The sequence below is a fragment of the Schistocerca cancellata genome, chromosome 3, assembly GCF_023864275.1.
Source record: "Schistocerca cancellata isolate TAMUIC-IGC-003103 chromosome 3, iqSchCanc2.1, whole genome shotgun sequence".
Lineage (NCBI taxonomy): Eukaryota > Metazoa > Arthropoda > Insecta > Orthoptera > Acrididae > Schistocerca > Schistocerca cancellata.
The window spans coordinates 393162167-393188056 of record NC_064628.1 but is presented as its reverse complement, the minus strand read 5'-3'; the positions used below and the strand labels follow the sequence as shown (position 1 = coordinate 393188056).

General features: G+C 38.9%; 1 protein-coding gene across 1 annotated transcript in view; it reads left to right on the top strand.

The window, feature by feature from the left end:
- LOC126175120 (huntingtin) overlaps nucleotides 1-25890 on the top strand; it is a 539564-nt gene that overhangs the window by 449394 nt on the left and 64280 nt on the right. Inside the window, exons 45-46 of the mRNA XM_049921673.1 lie at nucleotides 11615-11812; nucleotides 23226-23428. Of these exons, the coding sequence (XP_049777630.1) occupies nucleotides 11615-11812; nucleotides 23226-23428 (401 nt within the window). The remainder of the gene's footprint in view (nucleotides 1-11614; nucleotides 11813-23225; nucleotides 23429-25890) is intronic.

The window sequence follows — 25890 nt, the reverse complement described above, 5'->3', positions numbered from 1 at the left end:
TGAATGAGGTGATCTGGTACACCCATGTTTTTCAGTACGTTCCATAATTTGTTGTGATCGATGCAGTCAAAGGCTTTGGTGTAGTCAATAAAGCAGAGGTACACATCTTTCTGGAATTCTCTCGCTTTTTCCATAATCCACCGAATATTAGCAATTTGATCTCTAGTTCCTCTTCCTTTCCTAAATCCAGCTTGTTCTTCTGGTAGCTCTCGATCTAGATATTGGCGAAGTCTATTTTGTAAGATTTTCAACATAACTTTGCTAGCATGTGAAATAAGTGCGATCGTTTGATAATCTGAGCATTCTTTAGAACTTCTCTTCTTTGGAATGGGGATGAATACTGATCTTTTCCAGTCTTCTGGCCACTGCTGCGTGATCCATATTTTTTGACATATTGAGTGCAGCACTTTCACTGCATCCTTTCCAGTGACTTTAAACAATTCTGCTGGTATTTCATCATGTCCACTAGTTTTGTTATCAGCCATATTTTCAAGGGCCCACTGGATTTTGCTCTCCAAAATATCTGGCTCTAGTTCTAAATTAACATTAACATCAGCAGTAGGAGCCCTGTCATGATGCAGTTCTTTCTTGTATAGGTCTTCTACATATTCTGCCCATCTTTCCTTAACATCCTCTGCTTCACTCAGATCTTTCCCGTTTCTATCTTTTATCATTCCAATTTTTGCCTGGAATTTTCCTTTAATTTCTCTAATTTTCTTATAAAGATCTCTTGTCTTCCCCATTCCATTACTATCTTCAACTTCCTTGCACTGTTCATTAAAGAATATATTTTTATCTCTTCTAGCTAATTTCTGAAAATCTTTATTTAATTCAAACATAGCTGATCTATCTCCCTTGATTTTTGCTTTCCTTCATTCTTCTGCAACTTGCAGTGCCTCAACTGATAGCCATCTAGCCTTCTTACTGTTCCTTTTCTTGGGAATGTGTTTCTCTGCGGCCTCTTTGACAGTATTAGCTACTTCTGTCCACATCTCTTGTGAGCTTTTGTCCTCCAGCTGTAAACATTAAATCTGTTTTGTACCTCTACAGCATAGTCGGAGGGTATAGAGTTAAGGTCATATCTGCAAGTTGGGATACTTTTTGCTACATTCTGAAGTTTCAGCCGAAATTTTGCAATCAGGAGCTCATGATCTGATCCGCAGTCAGCCCCAGGTCTTGTTGTAGCTGACTGAACCGCGCTCTTCCACCTCTGATTAGAAAGTATGTAATCAATTTGGTTCCGGTGTTGGCCATCTGGCGAAGTCCAGGTATATAGGCGTCGTTTTGGTAGTTGAAACAGTGTATTAGTGATTATCAATGAATTTTCTTGGCAGAATTCTAGGAGTCTCTGTCCAGCTTCATTTGTTGTACCAAGACCATATTTCCCTGTTATACCTTCTACAGCTTCATTTCCCACTTTTGCATTCCAATCTCCAACTATGAAGACAATATCCTTTTTTGGTGTTGACAGTAGTAATTCTTGTAAATCTCCATAGAACTGGTCAATAATTTCCTTTTCAGCATCAGTTGTTGGTGCGTAAACTTGAATTACTGTGATGTTGAGGGGCTGACCTTGAAGTCTGATGGACATCATTCTATCATTTTTATATTTGCATCCCATTACAGCTTTTCTCACTTTATCACTAACTATGAAGGCTACTCCATTACTTCTGTTGTTATCGTGCCCAGAATAATACACCATATGGCCATCCGAAGCAAATTCTCCCATGCCAGTCCACCTCATTTCACTTATTCCCAATATGTCGATGTTAATTTTCTCCATTTCTCTTTTCACTGTGTCTAGTTTTCCTTGATACATGAATCTTACATTCCATGTTCCTATGCAGTGCTTCTCTTTGCACCATCTTACTCTTCGTGAAGCTCCTCTCAACCTGGTTCCCCCCCGGAGATCCGATCGGGGAACTTGAAACTCTGGAACATTTTGAGCTGAGCGAAGCCATGGGGTTTTCTTGGGATAGTTCAGTGGTGGTTTCCCGTTGCCTTCCACTGTCCTCCAACTCCTATCTCCTCACCGACTCAGTTTCCCGCTGGGGTTGGTTACCCAACCTTCCGCTGAGTTGCTCGGCTTAACAGGGTCACCACATGTAGGTAGGAAGTTGGAGAATTGAGGTGACAGAGGCTGTGAGAACTCTCTTGCTGCGTTCTTGTAATCGCGTATCACCCCCATTTTATGCCAGAGTCTCATGATGTCTGCAGAGACCCCCCCCCCCCAGATCATTTCCTGGGCCTACACACACACACACACACACACACACACACACACACACCATACTACTAAACTGTTAAAAATTCTCATGTGGAGTATCAAATCAAATGAAATCATTATTATGACATAACACGACTCATATAATCAAAGATTGTGACCTAGGTGACTTGTCAATATTAACACTACTTGGAGAGCAATACATTTAATCTAAGGTTATGGTACACATGTTGTTGCTTCTTCAATTATTATTGTACATGGTTATCATTAATAAATTAGTCTCAGGGTATAATACGTATGGTTTTATTATCATTCAAGAAATCTTCTAAACTATAGTAGCATTTGCTTTTCAGATATTTTTCCAAGTTTCCTTCACTATTTTTTTAGATTTGGGTCAGAGTTCCCATTCCAAATTTTATTTATTAATTTCATGCCTATGTAATATGGAGATTTTTTGTGTAGTTTTAGTCTGCAGTTATGTAACATGTAACTGTCTGAGTCTAGTCTCATAAAGATGAAAGAAAGAAACAGCTACCCTCAGGATGGTGTGGGTTTCTCTTTGTGAAAATTAGACTCTCATCTATACAATTGGAATGAACATTGGATTTAGCTTACCACACAAAGGTTTGAAGTGTTATTACTTTTTAGTTCCCATCATGGATTGGATGACCGTTGTCTGTAGTCGAAAGCTTTGAATAGATTAGTTTTCTCAGACCCACAGAAATTATACTACACTTAATGACTGGAACGAAATATGCTTAGTTACAGTGTTTTTAAAGCCAGATCAGTTTTGATGCCAGTGACATGAATGAAACTGTTCAGTCAACTCAGTATACTATCCACATTATTACTCCACAATATACTTCAACATCAGCCAACAGCTTGGTGACAGTGCAGTCAATCTCCTTGATAAGTTTTTGGTGTGATCAAGGAGGTTAGAGTTCAATATCCTTGGACAGGATAGATACCACAACACCTTTGCATTACAGCTTTGGCTATTAGAAAGACAATGAATGAGCTATATCTGTCTTGAAAAGAACATGGCAAGCATTGTACACTCTTTCCTCAGTTACTGGAATAGCTAGACAAGTTTCTCAAATGTATGAGATGCAAGGAGGAATGTTCTATTACATACTCTCAATGATTCACAGTTGCATTGAAAAGCAAGATTACAAACTCTCTGCACAACTGCAGATAAATTCTTCAAAACAGATGTATTTTTATTAACCTTCAGTGACTGTCATTCAGCATATGTGTGAAAGACAAACATCAATTTTAAAATAAGATACTCTGAACATTTAAAGCCCTGAAAAGTGGAAACACATACACCACATTTGCAAACCACATTATGTAACAGAATCACCACCCTACAGGCATAAAAACACCAGTAATCAGTAATAATAATTTGTAAACATCTAATAGCCACCTGCCATACCCAAAAAAAGATCTACTAGAGTAACTTTAAACATAAGATATGTCCCTTGTCTCCCTTGAACAATTTTTTTTAAGGTTTTAATTTATACTTATATTTCATGATAAAGATTTTGTCCACTTGTGTTCCAATAAAGCTGCAACTTCAGTCCCTAGATTCCAAGCTATATCCCAGTTTTATATTTTCCATGCTCAGGATGCCAAAAAGTCCTTGTTTCTTCGACTAAATTTATCAGTTTTTCACATAACATTGGCCAACTTGAATTGAAGAAAACAACCTGTTTTGAATTTCACCAGTTGTTTTCTGTATGGGATTGGCCGCATTGTGACTGTTAGTGTGATGGCTTACTGATCTGAAACACTCAGCCATCTTTGGCAGATGTCAGTCAGTGGCAGAATCCACTGATGTCACTACCTCTGTGACCACAGCCTAAGTGTGTGCTCTGTATGGTGGATTTAGTCTTTGTCGGTCTTGCAGTAGGCTATTGCTGTTGAGTCATCTGCATAGAGGATGGAATCCAATTGAACCTTACATGGCATGTAGTTCACATAATACAAAAAATACTAGTGGCCCCAATATTGAACCTTGTGGAATGCCCAAGTGTGTATGTCTGTGCACTTTCAGCCAGAGAGGAATTTCTTGTGACTGTTATTAATAATCACTCTGTTTTCTTTTCACTTAGTATGATGTCATCCAACTAATAAATCTTCCTTGCAACCCATTATTGTTGTTTTTCAGTGAAGCTGGTCATGATTTAGAGTATCAAATGCTTTGGTAAGCTCACAAAAGATACCTGATACACATACTTATTATTAAGACATCTTCTAACTTTTGTTACCAATTCATTTCTTGCATTGGTTGTTCTGCAGCCTTTCCTGGAACCATACTGGTTGCATAAAACAATAGTTCGTGATGAATTAAAGTTTTCTATTTGATCACATGCTTCTCTTTCAAATATATTTGAGAAAACTGGGTAACAATGAGACTGATCTATTTTTCCCATTTCATCTTCTTTGCCTTTTTTATCAGTCAGCCAAACTTCAGCATATTTTATTTAATCTGGAAAACATCCCTCATCAAAAGACTAGTTATTTATGAGAAATAGTGGTTGTGCAATACTGTGACAGACTATTTTTATTATTCTAGAAGATATCTCATCTTATTCTAGAAGCTACCTCATCCCAAACAATGAGTTTACATTTTCTAGGGCAATTGTGATTTTCATAACAACAGTGTCTGAAACATGGGAAAACTTAAATCCTGAGCTTCTCGCTGTTGTTCTAGAATTTGTACTTGTTGGTGAGCAGTCATGGATTTTATCACTATTTATGAAGCAGTCATTGAGGGATTTACATTTCGCTCTGAGATCTGTAACAGGTCTACCATTTACCATTAGTTTAGAGGAGCATTTTCATTTGACATGAAGCTCTTGTTTGCAGTATGGTTTAGTGGTTTAACTATATATAGATATTGTTGAAAGTGCTTACATATTGAAGAAATTCAAGTTTCAATTAACTTTTGCCTCCATATACAGTTCTTCCTGTTAATGCTAGACACTCTTACCCATTATCTATTTTTATGAGACTCAGCCTGTACTGTTACAAATAGAAGTATTTACTGAATATGTTCATGAATTCAGTTGAAAAGTTACTGTAGTTGTCATTAATCAAAGTGTATTTTCTGACTGACCACATGATATGACTTAGTTTTCTAATACGAGGATGGTTTGAAAAGTTTTCTGAATGGAATAGAAAAAAAGTACTTACATCACTGAACATTTTTTTAAAATTTTTCAATGTAGTCTCCTTAAAGATTAATGCACTTGGTCCATCTTGAAAATGAGTTTCCTCCAGGCCTGCAAAATAGTTGTCAGCTCCGGCTATCAAATCTTTGTTTGAAGTGAATCTTTGTCCACCAAGAAAAATGTTCACTTTTGGGAAGAGATGGAAGTCTGAAGGAGCCATATCAGGTGAATAAGGCGGGTGTGGCAACAATAAATACCTTAGTTCGTGTAATTTTGCCATGACAATGGCACATGTGTGTGGGTGTGCGTCAAGAGTCACGGCACCCATGTTGCAGATAATTTTTTCATTTCTAATTATTCAGTTAAAATGTGATATACCCTGTCAGATGACGTCTGGTAAGTGTGAGCGATTTCACGCACTTACAATTGGCGATCCTTCATGACCATTTTGTGTACTTTTGTAATGATTTCTGGAATAGTGATACATCTCGGCCGACTACTGTGCAGATCATCATCTAAGCTCTCCAAAACAAATTTAAATTCAGTTGACCACTTGGCAACAGTTGAATAGGAAGGAGCAGAGTTTCCCAGTGTATTCTGGAAATCGATATGAATGTGCTTTACTTTCATACCTTTCTTTGCAAAGTACTTAATCGTTGCTTGAATCTCGATTTTTTTCCATCTTCACAAATCACCACGTGGTAACAACAACAGAGCCACGTCACTGCCAGAGCTCTCTTCCAAGAGCACTGATGTAGCACGTGTTTACAGGCAACAGTCCAATGAATGTCACGTGAACAACTCATTGCGCTAAAGCTGACCTCTCTTGGTGATTCCGAGAACTTTTCAAACCACCATCGTAAATACCTCCACATTTTTGTGACTGACGTTCCTACATCTTTTTGCTGTGCGGGCTGAATTAAATTTATTGTGTGATACACATAGTAATGCATAATCTTATACTTTTAAATTTAGAGTAAATTTTTCTTTTAGACTGTAATTATAACTACTTACAATGTTATCAGTACATGTTGAAGTAGTTGCTGCAAATCTTGTACATTGGTCCAAATTTATTTAATTTATGGCTATGTATACTTTAAATGCAATGCAAAACTGTCACGAGTTCTTACATCTATGTCAAAGTCATCACATGTAAGTAGAAGGGTTGTCAAGCAGATACAATTTCAGAGTGTGCTTAAAGTTAATTTCTTTATCCATTAGATTCCTTACATCACTGGATAGGTGGTCAGAGATGGTTTTGGTTGGATACCTGACTCCCCTCTGTGCCATACTATGGCTGAATGATAGCTAATGGAAATCACTTCTCATTCCAATATTATATTTACAAATGTTACTGTGATTGACTGCTAACAACAAATTTCATACAGAAGTAAATTTATTGTGAGGGAGTCGTCTCTATACATAACTTTTTTAATAAGCTGTCTACGAGATGTTCTAGAGTGAACACACTATATTATCCATATTACACTCCTCTGTGCTACAAACACGTTTTTCCTCAGTGACAAATTATTCCAGAATGTGATGTAATGAGACATTAGCAAGTGGAAATTTGAAAAGTAAGCCAACTTTTTGACATGTTCATCTCCAAAATTAATTTTATCTGTAAGCAAAACTAGCAGAGGTTAGATATTTAAGAAAATGTGACTTCCAGTTGAGGTTCTTAATGGTACGTAACACCTTAGAATTTAGAGTATTCTGTTTAACTTGTTGATTTTTCTTGTTGCATAATTTCTAATGTACTGAATAGCATGTATTGCATTTTATATTAATTCAGAGACAGTCTATTTGTAGAGATTTAGCTATTAATCTTTACATGTTGTTGTAATGTTTCCTTACCTAACTTATAATATGGCTACCAAATAGTAGGACAAGGTGTGGTAGGCACAGTACCGAGAACAATGCTAACATGTGGTCAAGGAACAAGTATAATTACTGACTACCCAACTGTGAAGAAACACATGAAATAGTCTCAAAATTCTACGTTCTGGACAAAGTCACTCACCGGCATGGTTGTCAGTGGAAAAAGGTGCGACACAGTAGAAAATGCGGATGCCGAGCAAGGAGGGAGTCTCGCCTCGGAGTTTCACCAGCACAACGATATTCCAACATGAGGCACAGAATTAAGAGTCCTTGGCAGAAAATGTAGCATGAAACACCATTCACAAACCCAGCTGCATAGCAGGGTTGCAGCCAGCGTGACATAGGTGTCTCTTGAAACTTCACGGTACTTGTTGCCACATTGTATATCTGTAGTGGCATGGGTGCTGAGCAGGAACTGATGTTGACACCGTAAGGAGAAGATGCGGACTGGTTGAGGCTAGATCGGAGTAAGCCTTGCTATGGACCAAACTGTTTTTCTCTACCGATAGCCAGTGACCGTGCAATTGAGGTATCTGGTCACTTGGCAGGTTCGACAGCTTGAGTTGGAGGTAACACATGAAGGGAGAAACTCACTGCCATAGCAGATGGCTGTTGCGAGCTAGGGGTGAACACACCTGCTAAGACAGCTTGTGATGAAAGGTCACCACGCAGTTCCCCCTCTCTGTGAAGAGCAGAGTTTGGGTAGAGAGTGAGGTGGTGACGGTGGAGGATTGTATTGGTAGGGGCGTTACTCTCACCCACAGTGAGAATTTGGGTGGTGGCATCGATGCTGAGGTTGCTGGTCACACAATGGGAGCTGGCACTGGTCTTCAGGGCGCCAAATGTCAAATCTGCAGGATCGCCGGCAGTCAGTAGTGCTGGTCCACTGTGTGACAGCCAGGGGCAGTACAGTACTGGCAGCCGACACAACCGATGAGTACGCTGCCAGTGCATGGAGTGAGGGGGAGCAGGACTGGGTCGCTCTGAGCCTGTGTCCAGGGCTGTGTGTGCAGGGGCGGGCAGGTACTGGACATTGTTGCAGCATGCAGCTGTGGAGGCTAGGGTGCAGCATCATTGTGGTTGGGTGCAAGGAGAGGTCGAGAGCATGGTGGCTATGTTTGACAGCTGAAAGCACATGCATTGGACTGTGTGTGTGTGTGTGTGTGTGTGTGTGTGTGTGTGTGTGTGTGTGTGTGTGTGTGTGTGTGTGTGTGAGTGAATCACTGGTGGTTAGGAAGGTGGCAGCAGCTCTGGGGCATGGTGTTGGGAGCACTTGAAATAACGCTGTTGTCGAATTGGTGGGGAATGCAATATGGCGGCGGTGGCATACCTGGCTGTTGACAGCATCAGAGGGGAATTCACTGCGTCGGGCATACGCGGTACTGGGGCATGGGCATGGGCATCCTCCACATTGTGGGGGAGTGGGCTGGTGCCTGTGTTGTCAACGGCCAGTGAGTCGGGGGTTGTGCTAACATAGCATGGTGGGTTTGCCACGGTTCCTTCAGTTGTAGTGTGGTAGGCCAGCATCGAGGGAGCTTCAGTGGCTGGGATCCCTGGATCGCTGTCGGCGGTGGTTGCACCAGTCACGGTGCTGGTGGCAGTATACATCTGCAGGGTGTTGATGAGGTTGGTGGTCAAGCTGGATGGTGTGTTATTGGCCAGTGTACAGGCAGGCTTGAACCTGCTGATCAAAACGCTGGTAGGGGTGCTGTGGAGATGTCTTGTTGTCCCACTACAGAAACTGGTGGGCAGGGTAGTGCAGGCAAAGCGGAGGCTGTCCAGCATTACTTGATGCCAGGTTTCCATGAATGAATTCCCTGTGTTTTTTGTGGTGCTGGAATGGGATGGGTCACAGGTGAGCCATTTGGTACTACAAGGGGGCAACAAACTCGGAGATGATTTCATCTTCGGGCAGGTGGGCAGGCTGCAGGAAGTCACTTGGGATGGTGATTGGCTAGCTGCAAACAAAGTCGGCAGCAGACATCTCAAGATCAGCCTCGTATGTGACCAGTGGTAGGGCAATGGTCCATCTATTGTGGAAGGGGAGAGCAGCCTTCAGAGTGCGGTGGAGCAGTTCCACTATGCTGTTGGCTGCTGGATGGTAGCTCGATGTCAGTTGGGGGTCAGTGCCACAGAGGTCTGTTAGCACACGAAAAAGTGTTGATGTAAACTGGTGTCAGTGGTCCACAGTGATATGGCGTGGAGAGCCAAAAAGGGCAATCCACGTGGAGAGAAATCCAGTGGCTACCATGGTGGTGGTGGTGACGTTGCATATTAGTGTTTCCTTAGGCCAGTGGGTGAACTTGTCCACTGTGGTAAGGAGGTAGTGGCAGCCGTCAGAAGGAGATAGAGGGCTGATGAGGTGCCAGTGAATGTGGGTGAAGAGTTGTGTGGCGTCTGGAAAGGCAGCGATGGGGGTGTGCACATGGCAGCCAACCTTGGCATGCTGACTGGCAAGGCAGGTGTGGACCCAGATCTTGCAGTCCCTGTGTATACCTGGAAATGAAATATGCTGCCTCACTAGATTGGCAGATCTGCACACATGGGGTGCGTTATGTTATGCAACCAGTCTAATGCAGCCTTGTGGAAGGCAGCAGGTAGGAATGGGCATGGTGGTCTGGTGAATTGATACTGTTGTCTGAGCTGGGAGGTGGCGTACATTGAAGTTGGAGTCTGGTAATGTTGTCCAGGTGGAAGCAGGTGAGTTCTTTGTCATGCTCCTGGGCAGTGCTAACTCCCAAGCCTCCAGATATCAGACACTCAGATCAGTACGAAATGTTGTACGTAAATAGAGTATCAACTGAAACTCCGATTTAGTTTGTGCTATGTGCTGTCATCCAGCAGAACAGACATAAACATTAAAAGTAGCACCAGAGCTATTTAGCATAGGAAAAGAATAACAGTGAATAACTAATATGGAAAGCTTCTGCGGGGAAGTTGATAAAGCATTAGGCTGTCGTACCAAGGGTCCTGGGTTCGTACCCCAATGAAGACAGTTTTCTTTCTTTATTATGCATGAAAGTGTTATATGGGACTGTTAATACCTCTGTACATGTAATGCAATTGTTTCTTTATGCTACTGTTCCGGTTGTATATGTTTATTCTGCGAAACTACAAATGCTCTAGCCATTTCATCACAAGTAGCGTCTGTTCTGTTATGCATGTCGGAGAGAACACGACACTTATTTATACAAATGCACTCCATAGGTTTGCTACTTTCAATTATCGAAGCAAAAGCAGAATGCCAAAAGAACATTGTTACAAGCTTCGAGAAGTCCTTTAACATGTCAGAAAATGTTCTCCCAAATAACAGTTTCATGTGTAAACACTTAGAACTGAGCTTTTGTACTGTTTGGTAACAGAGAACCAACTTTTGCTGATCCAAGAACTTTATCTTGGAACTCTTCCTTTAGGTCCATATTTGCACAGAAAAGTAACAATAGGGAGATTGTGAATCTGCCTCGATGGAAAACACTTTCTCCAGTAAGTAAATAAAAAAAGTGTTTTGCACCAAGACAGATTAACAATTCCCATATTGTTGTTTTTATTGATCATGGCATAGTGGCCAAGTGCTAAACATAAAGTGAAGAAGCACCTCAGTAGTAAGCAATTCCTGTGGGGAAACTAATCAGCAAAATGCATTTGGTGTGTGCAGAACATTGTAAAAAAGATCATCTCACCAGACAATTGCAGGTGCATCCAGTCCACATTTCCACCACCCCATACTGATGCCATCCATTGAGGCAAATAATGTTGTCATTGCACATGATGATTTTTGTTATGAAGACTCAACTTTTGCTGCGAACCTCATGAGAAGTGTGTGCAAAATTCCAGTATGTGCCGCTTTCTGCTCTGTATTCAGTGATCTATGTATTCAAACAGCTGACACTTCACAATATCACAGCCTCTTTGAATTATTGTGTAAATACCTCAATAACTAATCTGAAGGTTCATAGATATTTGAAGTCTTATTAACTATCAGTTGCCCACAGAAATATGTTTGTCAGACTTAGATAGCAAATGATGATGATTTTTTTTTTGTCATTAACTCACTTGGTCATGAGAAACTCTGCTGAAACCTCTCCTGAATCTGGGAAGGTGAAAACAACAAAAGATTTTCCAAATGTCTCTCCTCATTTGACATAAGAGCCTCCACCTTCTTGTACATTCAACAAGTACTCTGCTGATCATGCTTATTTGTATTGACTCCATCCACGTATTAATACTTCATAGTGTTTGTATTTTGTCACAGTGTCATATATAGATTGAAATTTCATGAACTTTTGTGTTTTGTTGTTGCAATCACTTCTTTTTATATTTTTCATGGTAACAGTCTGGAACTGCATTAAGGCTGATCGGAGAAGCTGTAAGGTCATCGTTGTGCCTCTCAGATCTGTTCACTGAACGAGCTCAGTTCCAATGGCTGTTAGCAACGTTTCTTGAACTGGCACGTACACATCCTCTTGAGGATGATGTGCTTCACCAGGCAGTTGTCATCGGTGTCTGCAAGGCTGCAGCTGTTATTGGAACAGTAAGTACATGTTTCTATTAGGTGTGATTTCAGTTAGAGGTGGATAAAGGCAGAAATTACAAATTTTTATTTCATTTCTTAATCAGTGTAAATACACAAAAAGCGGGTAAGGATACTCTCAGTGAAGAACGTCAGATCTGAAAAACACATTGAACAATGTGAGCCTTTTAAAGAACTTCACATTATTGAAAAAAGAAAAGTTAAAAGAGGTAAGTGATTGATTGTGCTAAGAGATAATAAGAAGACAGGTTCATCAAGACTATCATAGAAAAATTTTCAGACGGGAAAACTCAAGGACAGCCAAGAATGAGAGTTTTAGATAGTGTGGTAAAGGGCTCAATTAAAAGAAAAAAGAAAGGTAAAAAGGTGATTGATTGTAGAGAACACTGTAAAAACAGACAGTTTTGGTAAAATATTGTCAAATCAGCTGAAAAATACTTACCTTGTAATTGATTTGTAATAATAATAAAATTGTTGTTTTAATTGTGGTTATGTACCGATTTATCTTTAACAGTAATTTAACCTTTTGAACTTCACACATCATTTTAGACTCCCTAAAGAGATCTTAGTGAATGAAGTGGCTTTCTTTACAATGTTTTTAGTACTGGAATATGTAAGTCTTTGTAGTCAGCTGTATTTATGCTATTTGGCTTAATTCTGTTGTCAAGTAAGGCTTTCTTATTGCTGCAATGATGTCCTCTTCAATGTTTAAATGCATTACAAAACACATAGAGTACATTCTTACATTCCGTTGCTGATAGTTTTGTTTTAGTGAACTTAGGAGCAACTTTGTAATAGGCGCAGATGTTATACAGACACAATGGCCAAGGAATTCATTGCTTGCATCAGTTTTGTTACTCTGCCGTGGATAAAATAGATGCTCTGCAACAGAACAAGTTGTACTACGTGCCTGTCGACTGTATTGGGTGACTGTTTAAACAACAGTGACATTTTGGTTCCACCATTTGAATCTACGAGCCATACAGAGATATCCTGTTTACCAGTGGTGTCAACAACAGAGAGCCACTGTTTCAACAAAGAGCCACTGTTTCTGCCTTTCCTCCCACACCACCAAGTCTTGCCATTTGTGACTGGCAGAAACTACAGGCAATAGCACATCCTGATAGCTTTAGCAGAGCTCAACAGGCTTACACTCTGAAGTGTAAATGCCGCACAAGTTCAAACATTAGATAGTTTTCTTAACACATTGACGGTGTCAGCCATTCTGGGTGGATCGAAACTCCAGACAGAATTTAAAATGTTGTTCAGGGTGCTTCTCGAGTATTTTGGTATGAGACACCTGTGGTCTCCAGTGAAACAGAGTAATTACATTTTGTTTGGCTTCTTACCAAAATTTATCTCTGTGTTATACTGAACACATCTACAGAACAGTGCAAAAGAATGTCAGCCGTATGTCCTGTGCATGTTGGTTGGAGACAAACTTCATCATTTCAACATCTATGTAATTACTCTGCTCTTCATAAATAAGTGCCCGGCAGAGGGTATATCAAACGACCATTAAGCTACTACTCTACCGTTCTCCTCTTGAACAGTGTGCGGGAAAAACAAACGCTTAAGTCTGTCCATGTGAACTCAGATTTCTTTTATTTTATTATGATGATTATTTCTCCCTGTGTAGATGGGTGCCAACAAAATATTTTCACACTCTTGTTAAAAGAAAAAGGGTCTTGCCGCAGCAAAAAATGCCTTTGTTTTAATGACTGCCATTCCAATTTGTGTATCATATCTGTGGCACTCACTCTTCTATTTCATGAGCGGATCGCACACTGCACAGTAATACTTCAGAATAGGACAGACAGGCAAGGTGTAAGCAGTCTCTTTAAGAGACCCATTACATTTTCTAAGTCTTCTGCCAATAAATTGCAGTCTTTGGTTTGCTTTCCCCATAACATTATCTGTGTGATTGTTCCAACTTAAGTTACTCATGATTGTAAGCCACAAGTACTAGCTGAGTTCACTCATAATTGTAATCCCCAAGTACTTAGCTGAGTTCACAGCCTTTAGATTTGTGTGATTTATCATGTAACTGACATTTAGCAGAGCAGACGACTTCACAATTTTCATGATTGAGAGTCAGTTGTCACTTTTTGCACCATACAGATATCATGTCTAAATTGTTTTGCAATTCATTTTGATCATGTGATGACTTTATGTGATGGTAAATGATAGCACCATCTGCAAACAATCTAAGAGGGCTGCAGTGTTATTTGTACATTAACAGTTGTACCAAGGAGTATGGATAGGTTTACTGATCAAGAGTTGGCCTATGTGTACGTCATGTATTGGTTCATTGAATGCAATGGAAGAGTGACACAATGATGCTATGTGGAGGAGAGCAGAGCGACAGCTGCGTGGCAGTACTTTTGCATCTTTGGTTTGTCACCTATGAGAAACCAGATGCTTTCCTAAACTGATAGCATATTTCAACTTTTCCACAGTTGTGAAGGATTTTTCACAAAAACAAGGGTAACAGGGGTAATAAAGCAATATATCACAATTGTATCAAAACACTATAATAAGCTCCCAGAGATTGTGTGTTCCTTATACCAAAATATTCAGAAAATATTCCTGAGCAACCTCCCATAACTTGTCACTGGAGTGAGAGTTTGCACAGTGACACCACCTTCTACCATTCAGGACATATGTGGTGCTGCAGCTTTTGCAAGCAACAACGGTTTTCAGTTTGTTTTCTCTCAGTAAATAGGTAATGGAAGAAAATTTTTTTCCTTTAAAAAATGCGTACATTTAATGATATCACACGTATTCATTCCCTGTGACAGTTCTCAAAGCACTCCAACTACATGAATGGCTAATGAGGACAATCTGGACAAAATTTGTAAACCCTTCTTGTTATCTTCCTGTCGACATCTCTTCCTCCAGTTTGCTTTATTGATACATAGTATTATGGTGCACATTCTTCAGGGTATTTTCTTTCTTTTTAATTTTCTTTGTTGAAACAGTGGATGTGGTGGTTATTTTTTCACACAGTGTAGTTATAGTCTTTTTCTTTATTACAAACCAAGACAATTTCTGGTTTCTCAGTATGTTTCTTCCTGATTTATTGAAAGTTCATTATTTACAAGGTGTTTTTTAAAAGTAAATACTGTGTTAAAATAAAATAAGAAACATAAATAGTATTACAAATTTATTGTTATATGAAAGCCTGGACATTAATTTACTTCAGAACATAATTTCCACTTATGATAAGGAAATTTCTGTATAATATGAACAGCTTCTAAAATCCACGCTCATAGAAATCTACCACCTGATTTTTTAGCCAGTCCTGTATTGACCTTTTGATTTTGTTATCTTCCTTGTAGTGTGACCAGCAAGATACTTCTTGAAGTCCAAGAACACTAGATCAGGGCTGTATGGAGGGGTGATCAAATTGTTCCCCACTATATGACACAATGAGATTTTGGTGCAGTGAGCCAGATATGGATGGGCACTGACATGCAACGTGCTGAGCTTGTCACACTCAGTGTTTTGGATTGCATGGCATAGTTTCTTAAAGAACTCACAAGGTAAAAAATTGACTGGAAAAACATTCTGCCTACCTCAAAACAGAGTGAACATAATTTTTTGGGCTGAAGTTGTTTGCTGAGTTTTCAATTTCTTGTGCTATTTTTAAAGCCTCCATTCCAAAGACTGTTGTTTTGATTTTGGTGGTGTAATGAATCAACTCCATGTTTCACCAGTGACGACCTGGCCGAAAAACTTATTCCCTTTGACACAGTATCTCTGGAGGAAAGTTGCAGCCCTGACTAAATGATTACTGATTTGTAAACCGGTCAGCATTTTTGGAACCCAGCAGGCACACACTGTAAGGCAATGGTCATAGTGGAGCTTTGTGGCACGGCCAGAGCAGCATGGCGAGCAGAGCAGTGCTGGCGAAACAGTGTGTGTGATTATACTAGTACTGAAGTGGACCGGTATGTAGTAGAGTGGCACAGAGCTGCACTGAGCGAATCAAACATGTTTGTTTCATAGAGAGGCAACCAGAGCATTCGAATGACCCCAGCTGCATTCGGACAATGCCAGAATTATTTTGCTGTTGCTGTGGATAGCAGAGCCAGTACTGTTGGTGAGTGTGTTTCATTTGTTGTACTGTTGAGAAAATGGTATCAGCGGAAGTTTTGATAGCAGCCATTTTTACTCAGCATCATTTATGATAGCAGTGAAACAACTATTATCATGTATGATTCATTTTGGACAAGTTATGTGATGAGGTGGCAGCAGAATTACAGATGATAAGTCAAAATACATTTTGTTAATCTCTTGTTTATTTCATTGTCTTAAAACAAGAGGCAATAATAAAGTTGAAGTAGCATAACTGAGAAACACATGAAAATTGTGTTTTATTGTGCGACAGAAATTTTCAATAACGTCTCATTTTGACAACTTCATTTGAAGGTCTGTTAAAGTTTCTTCTTGTCCGATAAGTGCTTTGTATATAATGCTCTATATCTATTGTATTTGCTCATTGACACCCATGGATCCTTGTAGATCACTGACAATGTTGTGGAGAACATGCACATTTCACAGTATTGTCAGCAAATTGAGGTGAAGTTTCTATTGGCTTCCAAAATGTGCTCCTATTAGTGCTCATTATTCCAAAAACAGATTGTGTTGATCGTCATGGTCTGAAAAAGTGTTTGTTGAAATATTCATTCCATGGATTTAAAACCCATCAACTAAAAGATTTGATAAAATGCCTCAACTATGGGTATGCCTCATCTCCAATGAATACAAAAAGCAACATAACTGATGTCTTTGGTAGTGGAGAGTCTGGCTGTATATTAAGCTGCCCTTCTTGCCTCAAGCGAAATACATTAGAAGAATAAAATCTACCACTTTCCCACTTCCCCCATCATCGATTATAATTCATTTCCGTGAGGATCTGCAACTGCTTGGAGTACGACTGATTGAAAATTTTTGTAACTATAAAACATTGAATCAGAATTTTCCGAACATTTTAGACAAGTTTGTCTTTTGTCAACACCACCGAATGCAACTGGAAAGTTCTGTGTGTTATATAAATCATTCACAATACTTAGAAAAATGCGCTTGTCTGTGGAGTGGCTGGAGGGTAAATATTAGAGCTATGTCTTCTGGTTTCTAAGAATCTGTAACAAATCTAGTTTCTTCAGCTATTGATGACACTTAAATATGACATTATTTCATTTGAAAAAATGTGTAGTTGGTTGAATATCAGTTAGATATGGGAGTTTTACCTATTAATGATATGGCAAAATATCATTTGGCAGAACCTTATTTCAGTATCTTAAACCATTTATGAGATACTAGAAATGTTACAAATAGTTCATTCTGGGTTTTTTGTTAGCTCGCGAGTTCAGTATGAAGCACTTTACACACAATCCATTTTCTTGAGACTGATGGCAGATAGTGATATCCTTATAAGTTTGAAAGATAACTCAGTATGTTAGCTATATTTCATATGCAGAAACATGTGGTCTAACATGCACTAAATGCAAATTCATGGTGACTTCTATTTTTCAATGCAAACTTTTCGAAATTCTTGCAGTATGTTACTTAATTTTGAAGTATCACAATAACCATGGCCATTAGTGAAAAGATAAGCAGTTCAACATCAAGCTGACAAGTAAAGCTATGAGATGGACAAGGATAAAATTTTTTTACTGAGTAGTTTCTTTAAAATCGTATGAGAAAGATTGCGGATCAGACAGTTTGTGTGTTTTCAGCCAATACAGTGACGCGGGCCTGATGACTGCCGCACTACTTCCTGCCCCCATTATACATTATACCTGGATGCAAAGCAGCGTTGCGCCAGCAGCCCGATGTGCATTTCCCCTCTACTCTGTTGCGCTGCTCCACTGTAATCCATGACTAAGTGTTCTGTAACATTTTCATACAGAACACTTCTTGAAATGCAAGAAAAATCATGTGAGAATGATGAAATCATGTAGCATTTTCTTATTCGAATTTTTTTTGTGTACTTGGTGCAACAGTTTATCAGTAATGCCATATGGTCGCTCTGTTTAGTTCCCATCGTTCATATTTATGTAACCATCTCCAAATGCTCTACACCATTTTCTAACCATTTCAGTGCTGATGATGTTTCTCCATACATTTACTAATCGGCCAATGAAATTCACCAGCTTTAATGACTCTTGAATTTAAGGAATGAATAACAATGCATTTTCAATCAACTGAGTCATAAATTTTTGTGCAATCTAAAGCTACTGCAATGACATTTGTGGGTAGTCAACAGTTGAAATAGTTTATGAGCATGTACAGTATGCCAACTGCAAAGCTCCAATGGCCATGTTTCAAAATGGTAATTACTTTAATAATATGCCTTGTGTCGTGTATGTCACTTTGTAAGTATGAGAAGAACGTTTGGCAGAAAGAAGCTTCACACCTAAAGTCATTTTTTAATGCCAGTACCATTTTTGTCAAGGAGCTATATCATTACATATGTCTGTCTGTGATATTTATTTTTGCCTTTGAAATAATATCCTTTATGGCAAACCTCATAGTTTCCACATTTGGGAAAATCAATTCCCGCAGCTTCATAAAGTCTTCTGTTATTTTGTAATTTTCCTTCACTTTCTGTCTTCGTCAAGAATAATACCTGAATAAATGTCGCCAAGAAGGTTGTATACATGGAAGAAGCCTGGAGATACTGACAGGTTTCAAATAGATTATATAAAGGTCATACAGAGAGTTAGGAACCAAGTTATAAATTGTAAGACATTTCCAGGGGCCAATGTGGACTCTGACAACAATATATTGGTTATGAACTGTAGATTAAAACTAAAGAAACTGCAAAAAGGTGGGAATTTGAGAAGATGGGACCTGGATAAACTGTCAGAACCAGAGGTTGTAGAGAGTTTCAGGGAGAGCATTAGGGAATGATTGACAAGAATGGGGGAAAGAAATACTGTAGGAGAAGAATGGGTAGCTTTGAGAGGCGAAATAGTGAAGGCACCAGAGGATCAAGTAGGTAAAAAGACAAGGGCTAATAGAAATCCTCGGGTAACAGAAGAGATACTGAATTTAATTGATGAAAGGAGAAAATACAAAAATGCCGTAAATGAAGCAAGCAAGCAAAAAGGAATACAAACGTCTCACAAATGAGATCGACAGGAGTGCAAAATAGCTAAGCAGGGATGGCCAGAGGACAAATGTAAGGATGTAGAGGCGTATATCACTAGGGGTAAGATAGATACTGCCTACAGGAAAATTAGAGAGATCTTGGGAGAAAGGGAGAACCACTTGCATGAATATCAAAAGCTCAGATGGAAACCCAGTTCTAAGCAAAGAAGGGAAAGCAGAAAGGTGGAAGGAATATATAGAGGGTCTATACAAGGGCGATGTTCTTCAGGACAATATTATGGAAATGGAAGAAGATGTAGATAAAGATGAAATGGGAGAAATGATACTGCGTGAAGAGTTTGACAGAGCACTGAAAGATCTAAGTCAAAACAAGACCCCGGGAGTAGACAGCATTCCATTAAAAGTACTGATAGCCTTGGGAGATCCAACCCTGACAAAACTCTACCATCTGGTGAGCAAGATGTATGAGTTAGGCGAAATGCCCTCAGACTTCAAAAAGAATATAATAATTCCAATCCCGAAGAAAGCAGGGGTTGACGGATGTGAAAATTACCGACTATCAGTTTCATAAGCCACAGCTGCAAAATACTAACACGAATTCTTTACAGATGAATGAAAAAACTGGTAGAAGCCGACCTTGGGGAAGATCAGTTTGGATTCCGTAGAAATGTTGGAAGACGTGACGCTATACTGACCCTACGACTTTATCTTAGAAAATAGATTAAGTAAAGGCAAACCTACGTTTCTAGCATTTGTAGACTTAGAGAAAGCTTTTGACTATGTTGACTGGGATACTCTCTTTCAAATTCTGAAGGTGGCAGGGATAAAGTACAGGGAGCGATAGGCTATTTGAAATTTGTACAGAAACCATGTGGCAGTTATAAGGGTCGAGGGGCGTGAAAGGGAAGTAATGGTTGTGAAGGGAGTGAGACAGGGTGTTAGCCTATCCCCAATGTTATTCAATTTGTATATTGAGCAAGCAGTAAAGGTAACAAAAGAAAAATTTGGAGTAGGAATTAAAATCCATAAAAACTTTGAGGTTCGACGATGACATTGTAATTCTGTCAGAGACAGCAAAGGACCTGGAAGACCTGCTGAACGGAATGGACAGTGTCTTGAAAGAAGGATATTAGATGAACATCAACAAAAGCAAAACAAGGATAATGGAATGTAGTCGAATTAAGTCGGGTGATGCTGAGGGAATTAGATTAGGAAATGAGACACTTAAAGTAGTAAAGCAGTTTTGCTATTTGGGGAGCAAAATAACTGATGATGATCGAAGTAGAGAGGATATAAGATATAGACTAGTAATGGCAAGAAAGTGTTTCTGAAGAAGAGAAATTTTCTAACATCGAGTATAGATTTAAGTGTCAGGAAGTTTTTTCTAAAAGTATTTGTTTGGAGTGTAGCCATGTATGGAAGTGAAACGTGAACGATAAATAGTTTAGACAAAAAGAGAATAGAAGCTTTTGCAATGTGGTGCTACAGAAGAATGCTGAAGGTTAGATGGGTAGATCACATAACTAATGAAGAGGTATTGAATGGAATTGGAGAGAAGAGGAGCTTGTGGCACAACTTGACTAGAATAAGGGATCAGTTGGTAGGACATATTCTGAGGCATCAAGGGGTCAGCAATTTAGTATTGGAGGGCAGTGCGGAGGGTAAAAATTGTAGAGGGAGACCAAAAGATGAATACACTAAACAGATTCAGAAGGATGTAGGTTGCAGTAGGTACTGGGAGATGAAGAAGCTTGCACAGGATATAGTAGCATGGAGAGCTGCATCAAACCAGTCTCAGGACTGAAGACCACAACAACAACAACAACAACAACAACAATGTCGCCAATAGTTGGCTGTGTCATCACACACTTCTAAGCTAGTGTCATCCACAGGCTCTTCAAAACTAGGATCATCCAGACCATCAGCCCAATTATTTTGTTCCAAATTTTTCACACATTATCTCCCACAAAATTTTTTCATTTGGCTTTCACTGTACACACACAAACATGTATCTGTCATCTCACTGCAACAATCAGTGCACAACAATTGCAACTAACTTCACTGACTGCTAGAATTTATCATATATATTTGACTAATGTGGCCTGCAGCAGAAACAATATATGCAGGGAGGCTGCACCTGACATATGTGACACATTTTTTTCGTATAAAATAATATTTATAAATAAAAAAACATAATGTGAAAGTAACGTAAAAGCTTTTGTTTTGAGCTGTGTTAAGGATTTTGTGCAAAAATTTGCATTGCTCCCTAGTGGAATATTCCTTGCAAAACAGCACAGCAGGCAATGTGTTAATTACTGAATTATTGTACCTGATTTTGTTGGTTTAGGAGAAAGCTGTGAGAGACTTGAGAATTCATTGCAGCTGCTTGTATGGCATACTGTATGTAACTTAATGTCAATAGTAGACTGCATGCAATTACATTAAAAAAAAAACGGTGATTCTTTTAATTGATACCAATAAGAATTATGAGTTGATGTGTATTACAGAAATTCAGTATCAATGATAAAAACTAGTTGTTTAGCTAAATAAAAAATTACTGATATAGTGTCACATGCGAAGTCAAATACAAAATCACTGCAACCATTTGCAAATAAAACAGAGGTCAAGGAGATAGCATATCTGTTGAATACCAGCCTTAAGAAATTAGCGGGAGAGTAGAAGAGAGGATTGATTGAAGGAGAGGATTGATCGAACTAGAAATGAAAAAGTGATTACATTAGCAGAATTTTTAAGAAAAGGACAAAAATAACATTAGCTGATGGTATGGTGATACTGGCAGATCACATGTGGAAACACCCAGAGGACATATAGAAACAGTTCATGAGAGAGCTGAAAAGAAAAAGAATTAGGATATCATATGGAAAAGCAGAAAAAAACCAGACCCTACATAAACCATCGATGTCGGGCAAGGAACAACAGAGCACAGTAATTTAAGTACCTAGTAGAATTGATAAAGTCAAAAAAGTATCAGAAATAACACTAGAGAAAATGGTAAGAAGAATGGTGACAGTCTTCCAGCTATAGCAGAATATCTGTAACAAGAACTGATCTCAGTCATTGCCAGACTCAGCCACTGTTAAGACTGATAATGCTATATGGTCTGTATCTACATCTATATATTTTGTATCTGACGAGATCCATACTACTGTCCAAGGAGTCTCCTGTTGGAATGGATGGGAAAAAAGATGAGAAATTCTGAAGAGTGTCATACAGGAATGCCCAAAAAAGTTGGGCAAGATCACAAACTATGATAAAATCTTTTTTAAATAAAAATAGTACTAGGTTTCTACACACAAATGAAAAGTCTAATAGTGCAGAAGAGGATATTTAAATTCACAGTAGTCAGAAAGACACAAATTACTATGAGTTCAATGATATGTGAAAAGCGTTGCTGCCCCCAGTGTAAACTGCAGTGGACAACCTCATGATGAAGACAGTGGTTGTCACTGAATATCAATTTTTTAATGGCAGCTAGAGGAGCCACAGCACAGCAAATTACTTGCCAGTTCAATGTTGGACAGCATCGGATGGTGAGTAGCCGTACCATCCCGAATTACAACCTCAATATAGAGTAAAAAAGTCATTGCCCAGTGGAGTATTAGAAGTGTGTATGAAGGTTGCCTGGACTGCTGAGATACCACACATACTGGTAAATACTGATGGTAGTGTCCAACTACATCAAAAACCAAATAACCAAATTGGTCTGTGCATCACTACTGCAAGTGTAAAGAAGCCCCTGGTTCATATGCCATTGTTAATCTAGCAAATGGTACAATAACCTGTTGTCCCTCATGTACATATGTTTGTTCACTTGCAGAATTTGGCTGGCCGTCCACGCCTTTGATAAGATAGTATATCAGTTAAGCATTCCATGGACATGTGCTCAGTTGTTCAACCTCATACCCCTTCTCTTAACACCTCCAACCCCTCTTTGTGCATACCAGTTGATCTCAGTCCTATTCAACACATGTAGGATGGCATCAAACAAGATGTGTGTGATTTGCACCTACCTCTGACCAGCGTCTGTGACTTTCAGGTGATGTTTCTGTGGTCATGGACCAGATGATTCCCCAGATCAAAAGTTATAAGGTGACTGTGTCATTCATTGAAACTAGTAGTTATAGTACTTGACTTAGTGAGGATATTTGTGGGGATATTTATTTAGTACATTGCTGTGATATTTGTGCTTACATAGGTGTATTCAGTTACTTATAGTACTCTTCATTCCAACTTAAAATGTAATTTTTGTGTTTATGCTCTTCTTTCCAAGGATGCCGAAGTCTGTGAGCGAGTGAAGAAGTTAGTCGAAACTGCACTGAAAAGTGCATTTCTACCATCCCGCATCGCAGCTCTTCACGGAGTGCTATATCTTCTCCAGGCAAACTATTTGAAGGGAGGAACAGCAGAAGATGCTGTACATGTACTTCCACTGGCAATAGAATACATACAAAAACACATATACAGCAGTGACAGGTAAGGGGAAAAATAAAATAAATGAGTGATTGTTTCTATGAACACCATTGAAATGTTTACATTGCACCTGAAATATTAACATTACTAGTACTAGCAGTGGAAAATCCAGAGTGTGATATTCGCGGTCGTAATAGTAGCAGGCAACTGTTTGCCTGAAACGTGAAGCAGTGTCTCTTCATAATTTGTTTCCTGTTGTTGGTTGCTGTTGGCAAGGTCTTCCCGTGAGAGAACTCTATTCGTGAACCATACAGGATATCACCTTGTGCTAATTTATATATGTATACTTATAAATGGCAATAATAAGAAAGCGTACATAAATAAAGAGATTAATGGAAATCAGTTATTTTCAATTACTACCCAAGTTTTAGTTTTTAGAGTTTCTCTCCTTTTGCATCCATATTAAGCTGAACTTACTTCCTCATAGTAGAGCTCTACTCTCTCCATGCTAGGTGCTTCTTCTTCTGACGCCGCAAAACTTATTCTTCTTGACCGTGTAGGTAATGCAACTGACTTCTTCTATATATTTGCAGTAATGGCTTACATCTAAGGCTGACATTCCACCCATTATTTGAGTCAAACATAGAAAATTCTTAAGTACTAAAACATTACAAAATTCCTTCTTCAATTACAGTTACTGGTTAGTACAGTTCGTTTGTTAACTTCAAAAAAATTCCTTTGTATGTAAATACAAATGACTTATTTACATTCCTTTACATCTTGTTACTATATGCGCATTTAATGCATCCGCGTTTTATTTTCCTGTCATGCGTACATCATTATGAGAGTATAATATTTTCCTAGGGAAAAACAGCTTTGGCGCCGCCTCCTGCGTTGGGGAGGGAATAAGGAGTACTATTCTACTGGTTTATGGATTACTAAGGAAATATTATTCATCCTTTCTTAAGTCACTTATCAGGGAGCGCCCTTTTCGTGGAACTGAAATATATTAATGACTCGTGTACTATATACCATTGTGTTGCTTATAATTTTTACATGTAGCTTCGCGTTCATAACGCAAAAATTTTTGCATTATGTCATGCTTACCTCTTTACGATTATGTGGAAATTTCAATATTCGCATGTGACGTGATATGAGTTGATTAGTTTTATTTGAGGTCACATGCCTCCGTGTTTATGTGCACTTTGTAGTCAGTAGGTACGGGTAAATGTTTTGTAGTTGCACTGCGATGATGTATATTCTTATTCTTCATTTGCTTGATGACCAAAATATACACATAGACATACTAATAACTAAATCATTTCTTTAAGGTGTGGCCCATTTTTTCATTTGGTACTTATAACACCCATCGTAAATCTCTTCTTCTGCGCCGTGTTGATGCACTGGTCACTGCAATACAAAAAGTTAATAACTAACTTAAAAACTAATTGTGTTTTGTAGCTCATAGGCCACACATATACTCGGTCATCACATTCATTTGCATACGTTTCCCATATTTCATTCTTATTTGTTTATATATTTATCTACTTGCATTTGTATTCCTTTTATTCATTTACCCTGCAAAGAAAGTTACTTTGACATCTCCTATGGTTGTTGTTGTTGTGGTCTTCAGTCCTGAGACTGTTTTGATGCAGCTGTCCATGCTACTCTATCCTGTACAAGATTCTTCATCTCCCAGTACCTACTGCAACCTACAACCTTCTGTATCTGTTTAGTGTATTCATCTCTTGGTCTCCCACTACAATTTTTACTCGCCACACTGCCCTCCAATACTAAATTGGTGATACTTTGATGCCTCAGAACATGTCCTACCAACCGATCCCTTCTTCTAGTCAAATTGTGCCACAAGCTCCTCTTCTCCCCAATTCTGTTCAATACCTCCTCATTAGTTACGTGATCTACTCATCTAATCTTCAGCATTCTTCTGTAACACCACATTTTGAAAGCTTCTATTCTCTTCTTGTCTAAACTATTTATAGTCCACGTTTCACTTCCATACATGGCTACACTCCATACAAATACTTTCAGAAACGACTTCCTGACATTTAAATCTATACTTGATGTTAACAAACTTTTCTTCTTCAGAAAGGCTTTCCTTGCCATTGCAAGTCTACATTTTATATCCTCTCTACTTCGACAATCATCAGTTATTTTGCTCCCCAAATAGCAAAACTTCTTCATTATTTTAAGTGTCTCATTTCCTAATCTAATTCCCTCAGCATCACCCGACTTAATTCGACTACCGTATTTACTCGAATCTAAGCCGCACTTTTTTTCCGGTTTTCGTAATCCAAAAAACCGCCTGCGGCTTAGAATCGAGTGCAAAGCAAGCAGAAGTTATGAAAAATGTCAGTACATGCCGCCACAACTAACTTCTGCCGCCGAATATATGTAGCGCTACGCAGGCATACTTTGTAGAGGATAAATACTGGCGCCAAAATCTCAGCGTCAGTAAATAAATTAAAAAAAAGGAGAAGACGAGCTTTTTTTCTCCGCCACGAGTT